At 42.0% G+C, this 21,822-nt stretch overlaps 1 protein-coding gene and 1 long non-coding RNA gene across 2 annotated transcripts in view; one reads left to right on the top strand and one right to left on the bottom strand.

The window, feature by feature from the left end:
- Nucleotides 1-5,459: 5,459 nt before the first annotated feature.
- On the top strand, nucleotides 5,460-7,729 carry LOC135508081 (uncharacterized). Its single transcript, XR_010450756.1, has 3 exons — nucleotides 5,460-5,541; nucleotides 7,135-7,321; nucleotides 7,671-7,729. It is a non-coding gene; the product is annotated as an uncharacterized LOC135508081 (long non-coding RNA).
- A 1,898-nt stretch (nucleotides 7,730-9,627) lies between these two features.
- Nucleotides 9,628-21,822, bottom strand: part of nol10 (nucleolar protein 10) — a 33,165-nt gene continuing 20,970 nt past the window's right edge. The window contains exons 15-21 of the mRNA XM_064928011.1: nucleotides 18,311-18,390; nucleotides 18,124-18,222; nucleotides 16,498-16,590; nucleotides 16,101-16,277; nucleotides 15,691-15,995; nucleotides 12,817-12,919; nucleotides 9,628-10,248 (exon numbers count right to left, since the gene is read on the bottom strand). Coding sequence (XP_064784083.1) covers nucleotides 10,057-10,248; nucleotides 12,817-12,919; nucleotides 15,691-15,995; nucleotides 16,101-16,277; nucleotides 16,498-16,590; nucleotides 18,124-18,222; nucleotides 18,311-18,390 — 1,049 coding nt within the window. The 3' untranslated portion in view covers nucleotides 9,628-10,056. The remainder of the gene's footprint in view (nucleotides 10,249-12,816; nucleotides 12,920-15,690; nucleotides 15,996-16,100; nucleotides 16,278-16,497; nucleotides 16,591-18,123; nucleotides 18,223-18,310; nucleotides 18,391-21,822) is intronic.

The raw sequence follows: 21,822 nt of genomic DNA, 5'->3' as shown, positions 1-21,822 counted from the left end.
CTCTCGTTGTGTTTTCCCCTTCTTCTTGTAGTCTACTTTCCGTCTATCTCTCTCTTCCTGGTATATAGAGTCTCTGTTATCGCTTCAGTGGTTTGTCGTGGCCCAACCCTGTAGCTAGGCCTTACACAAAAGTGATGATTGAGCACAAGGGCAGCCCACAAGATACACAGCTGTAGAGTCAGGGCACATGGTGTTTGTGTGTGTATGTATGATTCTGTACATCTTGAACAGAACACATAATAGTTACCTCATTTACAGCAGGACACAGACACACACTGTTGCACCACATACTTTCAGATTCTTGCTGTATGATGGTATGAATTGCCATAGTATGATGGGACAAGCCTTACACAATATGTAATGCTTATTTTGTGCCTCAGCTACATGCACAGATTTCAAGAGGATTTAGCCTTTGAATGTTAAAGTAGTTGTCAAATGTTTCCAGATTTCTATGAAATATTACCTATAATTACAATACGAGTTAAATACTTTTCCTTCCAAAATATGGTAATTGAGTATGTTAAAAAGCAGCTTTTCTGTGTTGGAATGGTGTGGGCGTATCCCAATTAAAAATATTAACATGAGTAGACCGCTGATTGGCCAGCTCAGCCAATAAGGCAGGATGACATCATTCTCTATGAGGAAATAAAGCATTTTTTAAACAGTCTGTTTAAAAAATAGAAGTTTGAAGTTGATTTCTTTGTGTTTATGCTTTGGCCACAAATATGAGTATAAGACTAGTCAACAACATTATTTGGGTATGAGATAACAGAATATGAGCTTTAAAAAGTGCAATTTTCAGTGGACAGAGTCTTTAACTTAATAACTTGTGAATGTTGGCCCAGTTTCACAAAATACATCCTCATCTTCATCTCACATGAGCAGTAAACCCAAACCAGTAGTTAAAGCACAAACAGTTGTTGTGCCTTGTGCTTTGAATAATTATGATGGCTTGAGTTCTGCACACATGTTTAGGGTTGCGTTTGTCCATGACAAGGAGATCTCCTGTGAATCTCTGACGTAAACAGGTGGGCTTTGTGTCACATGCTGATACGGGGTCACAAAGAAAACGGACCCACATTTGCTTCTTTTTTCTCTCTCTATCCCTCTCTCTCTTCTTGCTAAGTAGTAGATCTCTGTTAAACCAAAAAAGATTAGTCTGAGCTGTGAATGCTGTCACAACAACTATAGCATCAACTTATTGACTGTAATGGAAAAGAGGCATGCACTCTTTCACAAGTCTTAACTTAAGAGCCAGAGCAAGGCAACATGGATAGCCATTGTTAGGCTTTATTATGAAATTACTATATGTTATGTAGCATTGGCCTGGTTTGATCAGAGAATGTGTTAGAATCAAGACAGGTAAGATGAGATCTTATGAGGTGAGTCAATTAATTCAGTCTGACCTAATGACCATTTGGCAGTGATGAGGTGTGTTTGACAACCACTAAGTGTGTGCTGATACACAAGTGATCCTATCTTTGCTCTCAAGAACCCTCTGCCCCATGTGTGTACATCATGCTCTGGTAACATAGTAGCTATGACACTATGTCACTAGTGGCCAGTTAATTTAAGTTTGATTTATTTACCCAGCTGTGTCCTCCTGACAATTTTTTAAAAGTGAAAGCAGAAATATTACCCAAAGTGACGACTTACTTAAAATCTTAAAAGCTATGTGTTTTCTGTTTTACAATCTCTTCGTTGTCCTCAGTTCCCATTATCCTGTGCCAAGGTAGTTTTATTTGTGACCAACAAAATGACCAACAATTATCTTCCTTGCATTAGTTGTAAAATGTGTTGGATAATCTCCCCTTTGCTAAATAATTTCCTCAGTTGCAGTGTGGTTAGGTACTTGCTTTTATAATTTCTTCTCTCTCTCCCTTTCGCTCACACACAAACAGATCTCGGTGGGTAGCTTGCGGCTGTAGGTCGTTTACAATGCTCTGGTAAGTATAAAATAAAAAAAGGTATGAAAAGAAACATGTTTCAGTCTCTCCAGTTCTACCTCAACACCAGAGAATGTTTAAAGAGAGAGAGAGAGAGTGATGTGTGGGTTGGGGTTCACACTGATTTCACTAAACCATAAAATATTTGACCAAAAACCTATTGGGATGTCTTTGTCTACCCACATTTTTTACCCTGCAATTTTCCACTGTTCCAAGTTGTGATTGCTTACACAACCGGAAGAGCAGGAGTCATTGTGTGTACACACTCACATTGCATGAGTCAATGGGTGACGCAGGGAGGTGGTACTTACCCAACAGTGGTGGTGAGTAATGTTCCCTCAATTTTCCTGGCAATGAGACAATTTCAGGTCTGCTAAGTGCAAACATGAATGTTGTGAAAATGTTGTGCAACTTTCGGCGTGCGTTTACTGTGAACGCCACACAGTTTTAACAGAGGACAACATTTTAACATGGACATATCATTCAGCCCACAGTAGCAGCCAATGTGTGGTGTTCAATGCCTACAATACATTAGACTTTGAAAGAAAAACATGCAGGGCTTGACATTAACCTTTCAGACAAGGAGGGTGACTGAAAATGTTGTGTTTGATGCAAGAAACCACTTCACAAAATAAAACTAAATTCCATACCATTATTACAGAAAATCAGACAAATTATGCTACGCTCTACCTATTGGCTACTTAGTTAATTCAAGACCGTCTCAAAATACACTTCCCCTTTAAGACATAAAAAAACTCTTTACCTGACTGGCTTTTCAAAGATGGCTAGAAATGCACACATTTGGTACTCTTGTTGGAGGCAACCACTCCCACATTGTTGACTAGAAAGTAGCTATAACTGGGCAAATAACTAATTAACAAGCAAAGAATATGAACAAATGTGCACACATGGCTACATGCAGCGCTCACTTCGATCTCAAAACAAGCACATCTACTTGTGACCACTCATACTGTAGCCTAAAACACAGTACAGTTCAAAGTGAACGGCACTGATCCATATATGGCAATGGTTATTTCAAAAAGGCTTACTGCAACTCTGGTTGGTTATGGTGCACATACGGGCCTGAGTCGTGCCTGTCAACGCAATAGAATCCTACTCCATGTATACTAAATCTTGCATAGTTTGTTTTGGTATATTACATTGGAATTTCAAACGGTGAAAGTGCCTTTATCATGTTGTTTACTGTTGAAGAATAAAGTTGAATTGAGCTTCCTTATTTCATGTTCCTCTTCAGCACTGTACTGTTTTGGATCATCCAACGTAACCAAACATGAAATAATTGCACAAACACACACATCCACGTATAAGCACAAGCACACCCACAGACAGACAAACATCCACGAAAGTACACACACAGACCTCACACAGAAACACATTACAGCATGTGTACAAAGAATGTGCAAACCTATATACATTTTATTAGTACTGTAGGGGTTAGAACATGATCCTCCATAAATACAACACAATCCTTTATTACGACTCAACGAGTATGCCTCTGGACAAACATCTGCTGTAGAAATTCAGCCCAGATTAAATTTATCCCGGTTCAGTTCTCTTTTTGGCGTGAAGTCTTTCCTTGCGTGACTTCATCCCAGAGACCACACACACCTCATTTTTTTGGTATTTCCTTCGCAGACAGTGTTATTAATTTGGGAAGGAGTGTGTGTGTGTGTGTGTGTGTGTAGGGGGGTTGAGTGTGGAGTGTGTCAGTTGGATGTTGCAACTTCTCATTCATTGGGAAAGGGAACGAAGATGATTGGAGGATGTTCACAAATTACCCCCAGTCACACAAAACGTGATAAGTGTTGTTTGGGGGTGGTGCTGCTACCTAAAGTCCTTCCTTGAGGCATCTGGAGTGCACTGCTAGCTACTACTAAACCTGAAGCACCTAGCACATCCCATATGTTCTCTCATGAGTTCTCACTCATAACTGGCCCATAAGCAGAGGAAAGGAGTCCCTTTTAGGGTATTGGCATCTAGGCCATGTCCTCCCACTACCATACTACCTCCCTCTTTCTCTGATGGTGGCAGCATCATGCTGTGGGGATGTTTTTCAGTGTCAGGGACTGGGAGACTAGTCAGGATTGAGGGAAAACGAACGGAGCAAAGTACAGAGAGATCCTTGGTAAAAACCAGCTCCAGAGTGCTTAGGGCCTCAGGCTGGGGCGAAGGTTCACTTTCCAACAGGACAACAAACCTAAGCACACAGCCAAGACAACGCAGGAGTGGCTTTGGGACAAGTTTCTGTCTTTGAGTGGCCCAGTCAGAGCCCTGACTTGAACCTGATCAAACATCTCGAGAAACCGGAAAATAGCTGTGCAGCAACACTCGCCATCCAACCTGACAGAGCTTGAGAGGATCTGCAGAGAATGGGAGAAACTCCCCAAATACAGGTGTGCCAAGCTTGTATCGCCATACTCAAGAAGACAAGGCTGTAATCGTTGCCAAAGGTGCTTCAAAGTACCGAATGAAGGGTCTGAATACTTAAGTAAATGTCATATTTTTTATGGGGTATTATGTGTAGTAGATTGACGAGTGAAAAAAAGCAATTTAATTAATTTTATAATAAGGCAGTAATGTAACAAAATGTGGATACATTTAAGGTGTCTGTATACTTTCCGAATTTACTGTACTGTAGTGCCCCTGTGTTTTTAAGTGCGGATATCGACTCTGCCACTTCAGCATGCTTTTGTGGCACAGTTGATTGGTCCGCTGGGCTTCGGGCCAGAAGGTTGAGTGTTCAAGCCACACTACCTGTCAGTTTCATTGCAATACATTCATTTGGAAAGTGCACTAATGCACATTTGCTCAATGATGAACAACAGCATGCTGCATGCATACTCAAATGTACAGAGCTGCACCACTGACTTGCCAGTCTTTGGCAGAACACAAACCTTAATAGCATCTGCAATGTACATATGTATATATGAACTGCACCGTGAGAAATACACTCTGGCTTAAATCTTACTGTTTAAATGAGTGGAAGGGAGCTGAAATCAAATTTAACTTCTTTTGTTGTTCATCCTTGTTTAAACCAAGTTTGAATTTGTTTTCAGAATAAAACTTGGTTTAAAAAAGGATGAATCACAAAACCAGGTCACAGTGAAACAATCAGGTTGGATTTTGTGACACTTGACTGGATATATTTAACCTTTAGCAGTCCATGCCACTCAGTCTGAGTTGATGATGAGTTGGCCTTTTCTGCCAACTCATCATTTATCCCTGCCCTGGTTGACAGTCACAATGCTTTCATCTTTGAGCCATCTCTCACTGGGCCTTTCAAGTCTGGGTCATCCAGCGTTAGCGTTGCCATAAAGCAATGGCGTTTTTTTCATGGGATATATTTTATCACTTGTTAACGGTTCATAAAGGTCGAGCTGTCTGGGTCCTCTAGCTGTGCTGGAGGGAGGAAGGCGGTAGCTGAGGTATGAGAGATGCCAAGACAGCAGTGAGATCATTCTCTCCATCCACACGCCACGTGGGAAAGTAGGGGGAAATTATCCGCATCAAAACATTCCGCTCCATCCATCGTTCTGGAAGAGGAGACAAAAGAGGGATCGGAGAGAGAGAGAAGGTGAGAGATTAAGAAAGGGAAAATGTTTTCGTCCATAAAAGCATTTGAAAGCTTCTCCTCTCTTGATTAATCAAGTGTTTTTAAAGTCTTGGAAGGCATTCACATGGTGCCAGCCTGATTCCGACCCAAGTTAAGCTTGCGTAAATGGAACGTAGTTGCCTTTTTATGCACTTTTCTCTATGCATATTCCGATCTTGAATTTAAGCATGAGTATAGCGTGCGTTTTGGGTGGAGATCGAATAAATGAAGGTGTGGCGGAGGTGTCTACAGATATACTGCTGCCAATTTACTGTTAGTTCCCTTCGGTTGGTATAGCCTACATTGTCATTCCATGTGCTTCGCTTGCCTCTATTTGCTTCCTCTGTAAATGCGGTCATGGCCGTGTGGCAACAGTTGATCATTTTAAAAAGACACGTAGAGTAATTAAATCGTTATGGAGCGGAGCGCAGACCAAGACGTAACAGTTTGAACCCGACGCACGGCACAGTACTTGGCTGTGTCATCACACAGTCCCATGGTTAGTGTAGACAATAGACGCGGATATAGCCTACTATTGTACACTATATTCTCCCTATTATACTTCTATGTACACTAATCTTCCAACATTACCATGGGTTGAAGAACTGAATGTGGCAATTTCAGAATGAATCAAACCACCGTTCTTTCTTTCGTGTCTACAGGCTCGCAAAACCTGTTGTTATGATTAATAAATACTTTCCTAAACCAAAATAATCTACAAGATCAGAGTATTTTTACATCTACCAATTGGTGCTGAAACGGAGACAATATGCATATATTTAGATGGCTTTCTTTCATTGATCCCTAATATTCTTCACCTGTTTTCTTGATATATTGTAGCCTGTCGCAAAAAAAAACGGACTAAAAAGGTACACCATATTTAAAAAGATGGCTTAAGATAAGGTTTTCAGTACATTTAAATGAATGAAAACTCCACAAGAAAACCTGTTGGCCAGCAAGTGGGAGGGTTTTCATTCGTTGAATGAAATGTATTCAGAGCTAGTAAGGTAGCCACACCTGCAGAGCGCGTTATGAGACTGATTAATGTGTCTCAATACCAAATACTGAGGAGAAGTGTGTAGGAAAGACGTGCATAGGAAAGGCATACATTCCTGAGTCAGAATCGGACCCCATTGGGATTTGTACACACATGTACTTTATCAGCATAAGTAGGCTACACGGTTAATTATTTGGAGTCACAACGTTCCCACACAATGTCACTGCTAATATGTTACTAGGCCACAGGCTGAGTTTTACTGCAAGCCAAGAAAGCAACACCAGAGCACCCCTGTCATTTGAACACTGGATTGCTCATTAAACCAATTAAAATCTCCATATGCCCCAGAGGACCTGTCTTTAAAAGCACTGACAAAGATTGGTCAAGTGATGATGAAAAAACTACCCAGGTTCAAAAAGCAGTCCGAAGTAAAATGTTATTTTTCCTAGAATTCACATTCTCTCCCCTGATCCCTGCTCTTCACTCTACCCCATTTAAGACCATGGACCATGACCCCCTCCCGAACCCCACGTCAGAGCTCAGATGGTGACTTGTGTGTGTGTGTGATTGCTTCTCAGGGCGGCCCATTCAATCACACAGTGGAGGGGATTACTATGAAAGCAGCCCCAACTCAGCTTCTTTTGTCTGGGCTGCTGTGGCCTGCAGAAGCAGTGCACACTGGGTCAAACCTGGCCTTTGAGACAACCCAAATTCCCATTTCGGTTGCCTCAATGCAAAATGGAGAGCTCTTAATGACTGGTCTGAGTAAGTTACTGCTTGTCTTGTGCTGTGAATGAGTCATTGTGGTGGTAGTTCAAGATGAATACATACCATGATTTGGGGACTCAATCAATAAACTAATGATGGAATTGTGGTGAAACAATCTTTCACAAGTTTTTGGAAGCTCTTTTAAAAGGTTTATTCAAGGAGCTACATCCCAAATGTCATCTTAGTTTACATAATAAAGCATTTGAGATAGTACACATCTCAATTCATTGGAGCATGTGGAATTCAATGCAATGATCAGAGCTGATTGTAGACAGCCTAAATTGAAAAGCATTCTATTGGCTACTCTGACGTTTTCCTTTCTTTGTAATTTCTTGGAAAAAAATAGTGATGTGCTCCAGGAAGTGCCAACTTACCCTGACCCACTTCTTGTGGCCTAGATCTGGCGTATCCATGGTGATGGTTTTGTCAAGCAAAAAAGAAGACCGTGTGAAAAAATCTACAAGCGTCACCAGCTGTCCAGACTTGACAGACTAACCATTCCCACATCAGTCGGTAGGTTTGCTGTCTTGAGGATAAGTTAGCAAATGACAAACACAACCAAAGTTCACTTTGTAGCATCCCAGTTGATGGCTTGAATGAGCCTCTTACGTAAGTATGACTGGTGGTGACACGCAGTCACTCTCTCACGCTCACTTTCTTTTCCTCTTTTCTTCCCAAACACAATGAGGAAAAAGTAAGCTGTGGCTATCAGCTATGTGACCCCTGAAAGTACACAGCAGTGCTTAACATACATAAATCATCTGCCCACTCCCCATGCACCACTACCCACCACACAACTGGGCCATGAAGAGTCTCCCGTTCCTGACTAACTTAAATGTGTGTCATTACTGTATGAAGACCACAAGCCTCAACCCCTCAAGACACTCATAATCCCTCCCTATTTCCGTATAGCAGGTCTCTCTAACCCTGTTCCTGGAGAGCCATCTTCCTGTAGGTTTTCGCTCCAACCCGATTCAGCTTCTCAGCCTGCTAATTATTACAATCGGGTGTGCTAGATTAGGGTTGGGGCGAAAACCTACAGGACAGTAGCTCTCCAGGAGCAAGCATTTCGCTACACTCGCATTAACATCTGCTAACCCTGTGTATGTGACAAATAAAATTTGATTTGAAGGTTGGAGAGCCCTGCCGTATAGTCTCCGACTGCCCTCTATTTCGCTCAGTTTTACTACACACAACTTGTTGTATGGTGTAAGGCCTTCCTTTTGAATCATACCATTGAATCTTGAGATATGCTTGCATAACTTGGACATTTGAGTAAATTAACAGTTGTCCTTTCTTTGATTCACCTGTTATTCATCCCACTCTGCAGCAACCAACAATGGAAAGTAGAATGAACAGCTTCAACTTTCTTCAGACATCCTATAATCTTTGGATTACATTTGTATGTCATACTCCACTCGCAATGATCTGGGCAAAGTCAAATGAGCATAACAATTGTAAGAGCGACTAGCCAGGTTAGAGGGGTAAGCACCAAATAGGCGGGAAGGAAGAGCAAGGGAGGCAGACAATGGCTAAAGCTGGGAATGAACTCAATATACTTTTAATTACTAAAAACAAATCAAAACAGAAATGATAACGGACCTACATTCATACAGTTTATTTACTGTGGTTGCTAATAGTCACCCAAATGAAAGCTAGACAGTCAGAGAGCATTGGCAATTCCAAAAACGATGGATAGAGGACAATTGTCTGCTAATTTTGACGGCGGACCTCGTTTAAGACCGAATGCGGGGCAAAACTAGTTTGAGGTCCCAGGCAAGTGTTTTAACGGAGTGGGTCGGGGGGAATTGGACAACACCTCCTGACATTTCAAAAGGGGCAGGATCAAAGGAGACAAGAGGGCCCAGCCATGTGTGAAAGGGCGATGGGTGGCCAAACGGAGAAAGGTGCTTCCAAGAATTGGGGATCCACGTTCCCAGGACTTTTCTTCTCTGTTTTTTCTTCCCATTTGTCTGGACTGGAGTGAAATGGTGGCCGTTTGATTTCCACAGAAAGTGTTGTTATACAAGGAAGTAAAAAGAGGTTTGTGAAGCCTTTCAGTTGTTGTCATGCAAGTGGACAGACATTCATTATTGGGTGCTAATCCTTATGTCAGTTGATTAAAACAATTACTTTACCCATACAACTGAGGCTTCACCTGTAATTCATTTAAAAATGCATGTATCTCTTCGGAGAATGGAACGAGTCAGTGACTCAGTGTGTCCAATTGTTGGACGTATTTTTGGATAGCTGCTGCCATCGACCATGAGGCTACTATCAGAACATAACACAGACCAGGGAGATACGTTTGGTAGAAAGGGTTTATGGGCTAGGCACAGTGCATAATACAGATATGGTTTTGTCTGCACTAGAGAACAATGAAGATTGTGAAGTGAGAAAAACACGGTGAAGGTCAGGAGCCTTTCACAGACATACGAATGCACACAGATCAAACTGCATACACCACACAATCACACCATTTTGCACCCAACAGATATTACACATTGTATCCTTTCATAGCAGCTCCACCAACATAACGGAGTTATAGGGCAGGTCACAATCGGTCAGGTCACTTTTGTATCACAACCTCTTGATTCTCAGATGGTAAAAAAAGTTTAATTTTATTATAAATTTGGTTGGGAAATGGCTGTAAGAAAAGACTTACTCTTGACTTTGGGCTACTTAATCTCAGTATTTCCCCTGAGAGTAGTTCAGTTACCACTGCCTCTACCTCAGTAGTGCCCCCTGCCTCTACTCCCTCCTCTGCCTCTAAATCCGCCTCTACTTCCGCCCCTCCCTCTAAATCCACCTCTACCTCTACCCCTGCCTCTCTCACTCGACAGGTGTCCAGCGGACCTCCTCAGCTTCTTCCTCTCCTCGTGGTGTTCTCGCTCCGCCTGCTGCTGCCGCTGTTGCTGCTCCGACTGAAGGAGATAATTGAGAAAGGAGAGGCAGAGAGCGAAAGGAGAAAGATATACTTTTAATTAGAGTATGATTTAAGTTGCGATATATAACTGTTTGGGCAACCTGACCCAATTCACATATAAATGCGTGTTATAGATCTGTCATTCTCATTGAAAGCAAGTCTAAGAAGCGGTAGATCTGTTCTATGTGCGCTATTTCTATGCTTCCCGAGGTTAAGTTTTGTTTTTGCATCTTTTACTTTCAGGTTTATACACTTTCAAACAGCTGAAAATGCAATATTTCTGGTTATGGAAAATATATTTCACAGCGGTTTAGATACAGAGCTGCCAACTCTAACGCATTGGCCGTGAGACACTCAGTTGACCCACTTCTCACGCTCTCACATCTCACGCATTGAAAAGTACTTCTTTAATTTTTCAACTGTGCTCCAAATCGTTTCGAAATCGGAGCATCTGCGCCTGAAATTTAACATCACAAGTGAAATCCATATCATTGTTTGGATGCATGGTATAAAGAAACGCCCCTCAAGATTAGAGCGGAGGTGAATGGAGAGAGAGAACAGTCTCCCCTGAGTTTATAAAACTGTAAAAAGAGAAGCATGGTAGCACGCTTTTGTTTGCTGTTACTCCCGTCCCCATTTCAGAATGCAGACTTGACAGCATGTACTAAAGTCAATTTAATCCACACTTGCATTAGTCCCCTTGTTTGGTGATTGGAATTTAGGCTGTGACGATGACAAGGCAGCACACAGACCTACAGTATGTTTTAGCAGGGAAGTTTGGTAGGGTGACCTGATTTGGAACTTTTAAAGTAATTTTGTCAAACAGATTTTGAACCCAAAAGGAAAAAACTTTTAATTCTATATATACAAATAATTTGGGTAGAGTGTAGGGACAGATTTATGTAATCTTGTCTTCAGTAGATTTTATTAGCTATTTATTCCATTTAGTCTGATCAGTAAAACAATTGTCATTCTTAACGATGGGCTAAAATATAGGGTAATTACTGTGCTTCATCAAGAACACTGCTGTTATTGCCCACACTTCTTTTATTATTCTACCTCTTCACAATTCTGCCACTGTAAACACAGTTTAAATCTGATATGCCTACTTCTGTGTTTGAAGATGAATTATATGAGGCTATGTAGTTTTTTGCAGCTATTTACAGACAGTTCTGAATAAGTCATACAAATAAGCATTGGATATTAAATGCTTATTAAATGACATTTTAGTATTGTGCACATGCTAGGCAGAGATGGTAGGGGGACTCAACTCATAAACACATATTTTGTCTATGGAGAGTAAGATGATGGCAAGAACCTTCAACTAGCAAGCAGGATTTTCTTCCAGTCCTATTTTAAAGAGATAGCTCACCCAAATTACAAAACATAAAATGTTTGTGTCCTTACCTTGAAAGCAGTCTATGGACAAACAGACTGCAATCTATAATTTGGTTATCCACTGCCATCAACCATTAATATTAATAGTGGTAACATTCCCAGGTAGGTGTCGTATACAACTTTACACCCGAGAACAGGGGTCAATCCCGGTTTCCAACCTTCCCACTGTTTCTAGCATTTGCTGTCTCCCCATCTCATTTTTATTACTGAATAAAGTGTCAAACCACCTAAAAAAACGTTACAGCTAATATTAGCATACTTTACATTTCATCCCCCCAAAATCTCAAAGTAAAAATTAGTCAAATTTTGAGTGTTCATTTAATGTTCAATGCATCCTGAATACACCTAATTTTCCACCCTGGTCATAGGCCTTAAGCCATGTCAAATACGCAGAATTGCAGTAAATTAGCTTTAAAACAGTAAAATCTTCCTGGGGTAGGACCCCCAATCCCCTGTCTAGAGATTGTGCCAGGGGCAAATCTAACTCCAAGATATCTTCAAAAGTTGGCTGACCTGTAGATTGTACAATGATTCTCTACATTGTACTTGCTTGTTTTGTCACAAACTGAAATTAGGCGAACTATTACAATTTTAGCAACCAAGAAATGGCGGAGTGATTTCTGCATAGTGCATCTTTAAGCGATCTTCTGCAAAACAATTATAGCTTTCTCTTAACAGACCTGTAATCAACATTGACCCCCAGCTCATGCTGTAGTAGAGGGGATTTACCCAGCAGACAGACAGTCTCTCTGCATGTGAGGGACCTTTGGCCAAACTTAGCTTGTAAGGGAGTTGCAGCGATAGGACAAGACTAACTACCAATTGGATATCACGAAATTGAGAAGAAAAACAAAATGATAAATGGAAGAGGCAAGTGGAAAGGGGGAAAAAAAGTGAATTTGTTCATCAGCCCTGCATTAAAGACCAGAATTGGTTAAAGAAAATTGTGTTTCATTTAAGGAACAAAAAAAATGGTTCGCTGTGCCATATAGATTGCAAAATAGTTGGAAAGATTCTATGGCACACGGTCTACGAACTGATAAGCAAAACAAGGACAAACTGTTTGTTACTGAATTCGAGGATCAGCAGAAATCCAGATCCGTAGTTTGAAAAGACATTTGTTGTCCCTTTTAGTGGCTTATTATGTAATGGCGTCATCATGACTTACCTTCTTGAGGGTGAAGGTGAGCTGTTTGCTGCCAACAGCTGTGTCAGCTACGTTTACTGTTCCAGAACGTTCCTCCAGCTTCAGACGCTCCTCAAGTGATGCTCTAGTAGACACATAACATGTCAATACGGGACACATGGGCAGGTCTATCACCAGCATACACACACTACAATAGTGATGAAATGCAGTACCTATAAAAAGGGGAGAAAATAGTACTTAAATATCCTACTCAAGTTGAAGTACTTTAATGTTACTTTAATTACATTTTTCGCTAATTTAAAAAGTACTCAAGAGTAAAAGCAATGGAGTTACTTTTCAAATAAAAACACTAGCAAATTATAATTTAAAAAAGGCAATTGAGACAATTTTTTAAAATGCTGCAGTGAATTCATTGTCTGTTTTAAGTGTTGGGAGTAGGGTGCACTACAAAAACTTAAATAATTGCTTTTAATTGAGTTTGAAGCACAAGTAGAGGGTGTGTTACATAATGTGAAGAAAACCTTGGGACACCCTTCCTGTATTTGGAGCCTTCCTATATTTGACCTGTGTCCTCATTTTTCTTGCTACGTACTGCATGTCCACCTGTCAAGACAGTGATGGATGTGACAGACTCTCAGGCCAGGCCACACATTTCTGTCTGCTGTAGAGAGCTCAGTACAGTCAGGCACCTTAGACACAGTCACACAGGCCCACACGTTTCCCTGCTGATCGTTGTACTGGCAAAATAAATACTTATAAACTAGGGCTACACAATGAATCTAATTCACATCAAAATCGCAAGAGAGGCATGTGCAATATCCAGATCGCAAGAGATTCATCTAGATGCAATATTTTGAAACATCTCAGCCGCGTGTAACATCCGTTTTCATAGTTCCTCCTCCTCGCTGTTAGATCAAATCAAGTATTATTTGTCAGTCACATGTACCAAATACAACAGGTGTAGTAGACCTTACCGTGAAATGCTTACTTACAAGCCCTTAACCAACAATGCAGAGGAAGATAATATTTTCGAACTAATGTAAAAAATAAAATAAAAAGTAACAACATAACAACAACGACGCTATACACACAGGGGGTACGGGTTAGTTTAGGTAATTGAGGTCATATGTACACTGAACAAAACTATACAACTATGTTTTGGTCCCATGTTTCATGAGCTGAATTTTTTTTTTTTAATGGCAAAAATGTTCTACATGCACAAAAAGCTTAAATGTTGTGCACAAATTTGTTTACATCCCTGTCAGTGAGCATTTCTCATTAACCAAGACAGGTGTGGCATAAGAAGGTGATTAAACAGCATGATCATTAGACAGATGCATCTTGTGCTGGGGACAATAAAAGGCCATTTTAAAATGTACAGTTGTGTCACACAACGCCACTGATATTACCCCAGTCTTCCACCAAGGCACCTGCAAGTTCCGGGACATTTCTGAGGGGAATGGCCCTAGACCTCACCCCCCGTCCAACAGGTCCCAGACGTGCTCAATGGGATTGAGATCCGGGCTCTTCGCTGGCCATGGCAGAACTGATATTCCTGTCTTGCTGTCATTCCTGTCATTCTTGAAATCACACACAGAACGAGCAGTACGGCTGGTGGCATTGTCATGCTGGAGGGTCATGTCAGGATGAGCCTGCAGAAAGGGTACCACATGAGGGAGGAAGACATCTTCACTGTAACGCACAGCGTTGAGATTGCCTGCAATGACAACAAGCTCAGTCCGATGATGCTGTGACACACCACCCCAGACCATGATGGACCCTCCACCTCCAAATCGATCCCGCTCCAGAGTACCGGCCTCGGTGTAACGCTCATTCCTTCGACAATAAATGCAAATCCAACCATCACCCCTGGCGAGACAAAACCGCGACTCGTCAGTGAAGAGCACTTTTTGCCAGTCCTGTCTGGTCCAGCGACGGTGGGTTTGTGCCCATAGGCAACATTGTTTCTGGTGATGTCTGGTGAGGACCTGCCTTACAACAGGCCTACAAGCCCTCAGTCCAGCCTCTCTCAGCCTATTGCGGACAGTCTGAGCACTGATGGAGGGATTGTGCATTCCTGGTGTAACTCGGCAGTTGTTGTTGCAATCCTGTACCTGTCCCGCGGGTGTGATGTTTGGATTTACCGATCCTGTGCAGGTGTTGTTACACGTGGTCTGCCACTGCGAGGATGATCAGCTGTCCGTCCTGTCTCCCTGTGGCGCTGTCTTAGGTGTCTCACAGTATGGACATTTCAATTGATTGCCCTGGCCTCATCTGCAGTCCTCATGCCTCCTTGCAGCATGCCTAAGGCACATTCACACAGATGAGCAGGGACCCTGGGCATCTTTCTTTTGGTGTTTTTCAGAGTCAGTAGAAAGGCCTCTTTAGTGTCCTAAGTTTACATAACTGTGACCTTAATTGCATACCGTCTGTAAGCTGTTGGTGTCTTAACGACCGTTCCACAGGTGCATGTTCATTAATTGTTTATGGTTCATTGAACAAGCATGGGAAACAGTGTTTAAACCCTTTACAATGAAGATCTGTGAAGTTATTTTATTTTTTACGACTTATCTCTGAAAGACAGGGTCCTGAAAAAGGGATGTTTCTTTTTTGCTGAGTTTATATCCCACGTCAAATCATAAATCACAATATTTGTTAAAAAACATTTGTTTCCAATATCGTGCAGCCCTATTATATACTCTATGTGCCATGTCCATGCGAGGAGTGATTTATTTCTGTTGAATGACAGTAACAATGGGAAAATCCATAGCATTTGATGCAATCGCTGTAGTACTCTGTGGCATCTATTCAAAATATTATGGTTCAGAGGTTGTTCGTAGAGACTAGAGAACACCACCAGAAGCTCACTTGGGAAAAAAAAAAAAATGTACTCACTTCTGCAATTTCTGCTTGCGCGCCACATCCCCGAAGCTGCGGAACTCCTCACCAGCCTTGATCTGGAAGAAGCGGGGCTGCTGACCCTGTTTCTTGCCCTGGGCATGGTTCTGGGTGGAGTCCTGGTCCAGCAGGGTGGTGTTGCGGTCCTGCTGTTTCCTCTCCTGCCGCCTGCGGTCCCTCCCCTCCTCATATATGAGGCGCCGCTGCTCCCTGACCTCGTCCACCCAGCTTTTATCATCATCAGAACTCTCGTCTGAGCTGCCACGCCCCTCTGGTTCCTCCTCTTCCTGGTCTGCCTCCGCCTGCAGAGGAAGAAGAGGTAGGGGGTAGCATTGTAGAATTAGAAAGGGTAGAAAGGTTGTTCACACTGAAAGTCATATTCCATAGTGGGTGTCAAACTTCGTTACATTTTCGGCGTCTGTGGCCTGCTTGGCTAGCAGCCGCAGCTTCTTCCTCCTCTTCTGGCCCACTTTGGACACAATGGGGTTGAGCAGGCGGAACTCCTCACTCTGCTCCTCCACCTGGTAGTCTGGGTTCTCAAACATCACCTGGAAACGCTCGTCACTAAGGATGCTGGGTAGAGCCTGGCAGAGGGGCAGAGAGAGAGGGAGAGAAATTATTTGATTGACAGCTTAGGCAGCTGACATTCGCAAGATGAGTATATTGCAGATATACATACCAGTTTCCTCTAGATTACCTTAGAACCAAAACTATATAAACCCGGCCTACAGCTCGGAAGTCTTCATCAATTGTAGACCAGACCAGTAGTATGTGAAATATATGTGCAGGTACATGTGCTCCTACCTTGCCCTTCTTCTTCCTGGCAGACAGTTCTGCCTCGTCGTCTCCCTCCTCCATCAGTTTGAGAGCCAGCTCCTTGTTCACCTTGGGCAGCTTCTGTCTCAGCAACATAGAACATTCATACAACAAACAATATATTAGCTATACAGTTGAAGTTCACATACACCTTAGCCAAATACATTTAAACTTAGTTTTTCACAATTCCTGACATTTAATCCAAGTATAAATTTCCTGTCTTAGGTCAGTTAGGATCACCACTATTTTAAGAATGTGAAATGTCAGAATAATAGTAAAGAGAATGAATTATATCAACTTTTCTTTCTTTCATCACATTCCCAGTGGGTCAGAAGTTTACATACACTCAATTAGTATTTGGTAGCATTGCCTTTAAATTGTTTAACTTGGGTCAAACGTTTCTTGTAGCCTTCCACAAGCTTCCCACAATAAGTTGGGTACATTTTCTCCCATTCCTCCTGACAGAGCTGGTGTAACCGAGTCAGGTTTGTAGGTCTCCTTGCTCGCACATGCTTTTTCAGTTCTGCCCCCAAATGTTCTATAGGATTGAGGTCAGGGCTTTGTGATGGCCACTCCAGTACCGTGACTTTGTTGTCCTTAAGGCATTTTGTCACAACTTTGGAAGTATGCTTAGGGTTATTGTCCATTTGGAAGACCCATTTGCGACCAAACTTTGATGTCTTGAGATGTTGCTTCAATATATCCACATAATTTTCTTTCCTCATGATGCCATCTATTTTGTGAAGTGCACCAGTCCACCCTCCTGCAGCAAAGCACCCCCACAACATGCTGCCGCCACCCCCGTGCTTCACGGTTGGTATGGTGTTCTTCGGCTTGCAAGCCTCCCCCTTTTTCCTCCAAACATAATGATGGTCATATGGCCAAACAGTTATATTTTTGTTTCATCAAACCAGAGGACATTTCTCCAAAAAGTACGATCTTTGTCCCCATGTGCAGTTGCAAACAGTAGTCTGGCTTTTTTATGGCGGTTTTGGAGCAGTGGCTTCTTCTTTGCTGAGTAGCCTTTCAGGTTATGTCGATATAGGACTCGTTTTACTGTGGATATAGATACTTTTGTACCTGTTTCCTCCAGAATCTTCACAATGTCCTTTGCTGTTGTTCTGGGATTGATTTGCACTTTTCGCACCAAAGTACTTTCATCTCTAGGAGACAGAACGCATCTCCTTCCTGAGCGGAATGACGGCTGCGTGGTCCCATGGTGTTTATACTTACGTACTATTGGTGTGCGGGGACAAAATACATTTATGCACGATGGCGCATGCGTGCAGCCGGTTTGGGTTCTGTGTTAGTGTATGTAAACTTCTGTCCCACTGGAATTGTGAATTATAAGTGACATAATCTGTCTGTAAACAATTGTTGAAAAAATTACTTGTGTCATGCACAAAGTAGATGTCCTAACCGACTTGCCAAAACTATAGTTTGTTAACAAGACATTTGTGGAGTGGTTGAACAATTAGTTTTAATGACTCCAACCTAAGTGTATGTAAACATCCGACTTCAACTGTATATACTTCTTAGAGAACATCATTTGTCACCATATCCAGTCTGTCTGAATGTATGTTTTTAACAGTCAGACAGAGTACGATATCCCACCTTGATTTGTACTCTCTGGGCCCTGGACTCTTCTATCTTCTGGCGAATCTTGTCCTTGCGGTACTCCTCATAGGCAAACGGATTGGCCATGGTCTTCACCTGGACAAATCACATAAAATGTATTTAAAAACACATACCTCTGTAACATCAACAATCAACTAAGAATATGCACAACTACACAACCTACCTTGTGGTACAGTCTGATGTCCATGAAGAAGCCGTGCATGTATGCCCGCAGGAGAGCAGATCCCACCAGGTGAGACAGACCTATGGTTGAACACAACATTATACATTATATGTACATGAAATGTACATATTTGCATAACATGAGTAAACAGCTACATTATACATTTGAAAAATGATTGTTGATTTATACAATGCTCAAAAAAATAAAAGGGAACACTTAAACAACATAATGTAACTCCAAGTCAATCACACTTCTGTGAATTCAAACTGTCCACTTAGGAAGCAACACTGATTGACAATAAATTCCACATGCTGTTGTGCAAATGGAATAGACAACAGGTGGAAATTATAGGCAATTAGCAAGACACCCCCAATAAAGGAGTGGTTCTGCAGGTGGTGACCAAAGACCACTTCTCAGTTCCTATGCTTCCTGGCTGATGTTTTGGTCACTTTTGAATGCTGGCGGTGCTTTCACTCTAGTGGTAGCATGAGACGGAGTCTACAACCCACACAAGTGGCTCAGGTAGTGCAGCTCATCCAGGATGGCACATCAATGCGAGATGTGGCAAGAAGGTTTGCTGTGTCTGTCAGCGTAGTGTCCAGAGCATGGAGGCGCTACCAGGAGACAGGCCAGTACATCAGGAGACGTAGGAGGGCAACAACCCAGCAGCAGGACCGCTACCTCCGCCTTTGTGCAAGGGGGAGCACTGCCAGAGCCCTGCAAAATGACCAAATGTGCATGTGTTTGCTCAAACGGTCAGAAACAGACTCCATGGGGGTGGTATGAGGGCCCAACGTCTACAGGTGGGGGTTGTCCTTACAGCCCAACATCGTGCAGGACGTTTGGCATTTGCCAGAGAACACCAAGATTGGCAAATTCACCACTGGCGCCCTGTGCTCTTCACAGATGAAAGCAGGTTCACACTGAGCACGTGACAGATGTGACAGAGTCTGGAGACGCCGTGGAGAACGTTCTGCTGCCTGCAACATCCTCCAGCATGACCGGTTTGGCGGTGGGTCAGTCATGGTGTGGGGTGGCATTTCTTTGGGGGGCCGCACAGCCCTCCATGTGCTCGCCGGAGGTAGCCTGACTGCCATTAAGTACCGAGATGAGATCCTCAGACACCCCTTGTGAGACCATATGCTGGTGCGGTTGGCCCTGGGTTCCTCCTAATGCAAGACAATGCTAGACCTCATGTGGCTGGAGTGTGTCAGCAGTTCCTGCAAGAGGAAGGCATTGATGCTATGGACTGGCCCGCCCGTTACCCAGACCTGAATCAGATTGAGCACATCTGGGACATCTTGTCTCGCTCCATCCACCAACGCCACGTTGCACCACAGACTGTCCAGGAGTTGGTAGATGCTTTAGTCCTGGTCTGGAAGGAGATCCCTCAGGAGACCATCCGCCACCTCATCAGGAGCATGCCCAGGCATTGTAAGGAGGTCATTCAGGCACGTGGAGGCCACACACACTACTGAGCCTCATTTTGACTTGTTTTAAGGACATTACATCAAAGTTGGATCAGCCTGTAGTGTGGTTTTCCACTTTAATTTTGACTGTGACTCCAAATCCAGACCTCCATGGGTTGATACATTTGATTTCCATTGATCATTTGTGTGATTGTTGTCAGCACATTCAACTACGTAAAGAAAAAAATATTTAATAAGAATATTTCATTCATTCAGATCTAGAATGTGTTATTTTAGTGTTCCCTTTATTTTTTTGAGCAGTGTATATTTTATTTACAGTGTCTCTATATTCAACCTCCCTGAGGCAGGCTACATGTCACCTGAAACATAAAATATTGGTGCTCTTCCAAATTGGTGACGTGTGTTGCCAAGCCCAGTAAGGAGTATTATTAATAAAAGAGATAGTTCACCCAAACGACTAAATTACACATAGGTTTTCTTACCCTGTAAGCCAGGGATGTCAAACTCATTCCATGGAGGGCCAAGTGTCTACAGGTTCTTGTTTTTTCCTTTCAATTAAGTCTTAGACAACCAGGTGTGGGGAGTTCCTTTGTTATAATTTCCCTGGCACCGTTTCCAAATGCTAACGTTTTAGCAGTTGTGGCAAAAGCCCCATTCGAGTCATGGTACCGATATTAGCATTTTTCACGCATCATGTCCAAATCATCTGAAAGTATCTAAAATTGATTGTGAAGCTCAACGACATCACTTATAGAAGATTTGAACATGATGCGCGTAAAATGCTAATATCGGTACCATGACATGAATGGGATTTATGACCAGGAACAGTGCCACGGAAACTAATCCAAAGCATAGATTGCTGTCATATACCTTGTCCATAGACCGCTTCCAACAGTGGTATTCAACCTTTTTCAGTGGGGACACAATTTTTTTCGCCAGAAATTGTGTCGACCCCACCACAAATCTAATGTTGTAAATGTTAATTTTCACATCAACAAATAACCTTCAATTCCGTACATATTCATCTCTTATCAAAATTAAGAGAAGCAATAAATAAATTTACTTAATGAAATTGTATTTTGCAAATGTATCTTTTTTCAAAACTTTTGTATATTGTCCCATAAAATAATCTGTACGGTTCATTTTTGGTTCCCCAGCCCCCCAAAAATATAGTTTTATTTAAATTTGGTGGCCCCACCGTACCTGATTTTGAATACCATTGGCTTAAAAGGGTAAGGAAACTAATGTAATTTTGTAATTTGGGTGAACTATCCCTTTAACTTTGAGAAGCAGCCTACTGGAATGTGCTGTAAGAAAATGGCACAAGACTACAGATATCTGCAGACATCTGCTTCTTTCAACAGGCTGGTTGTTCCCATTTAAACTGACACGTTCAGGACAGTAGGGAACATAGGGTAGGCATATACTTAGCAGTGGGTTTTACAATCATTAAGCTTTTACTTCATATTACAGACTTTAATAATCAAGTGTATGCTAAAGAACAGGACTGTAATGAAAGCTTCTTTAATTTTGTGCTAGATTCGTCTAACTTGGCCTTTTCAGCTATTTGGCAAGACACCTTTTGAGAGCATTTAGATAAAGTTTTGTAACATCCGTCTCCACCCACAATTCTTTAAGCTCTGAATGAAGTTGAGTTAGTGACTGCCATGAGGCTTTTTAGTCTCTGCTTAGTTTCATTCCAGAAGGCCACTTTAATTCAGGAATGTGTGGGAGTTGAGGCACGCAAGGACCAGGGTTGGCTAGGTTACTTTGTAAGTGTAATCCGTTACAGTTAGTAGGTACCTGTCCAAAATTGTAATCAGTAACGTAACTTTTGGATTACCCAAACTCAGTAAGGTTATCCGATTCATTTCCGTTACTTTTGGATTACTTTCATTTTAAGAGGCATTAGAAGACAAAAAGCTTCCATCAAACGCATTTGGTGTGTCATCATAGTGCTCTCTGACTTGTGGTCAGACTTGCTCAGGTGGAACAAACTTAATCTTGTGCCCATTTTCAATGCTGAATTGAATGTTACTGAGAAATAATTTAAAAGTAATCCAAGAAGTAATAATCGATATT

Source organism: Oncorhynchus masou, chromosome 21 (genome assembly GCF_036934945.1).
Source record: "Oncorhynchus masou masou isolate Uvic2021 chromosome 21, UVic_Omas_1.1, whole genome shotgun sequence".
Classification (NCBI taxonomy): domain Eukaryota; kingdom Metazoa; phylum Chordata; class Actinopteri; order Salmoniformes; family Salmonidae; genus Oncorhynchus; species Oncorhynchus masou.
The sequence above is the reverse complement of the archived record's forward strand: the minus strand, read 5'-3'. Positions and strand labels throughout refer to the sequence as shown.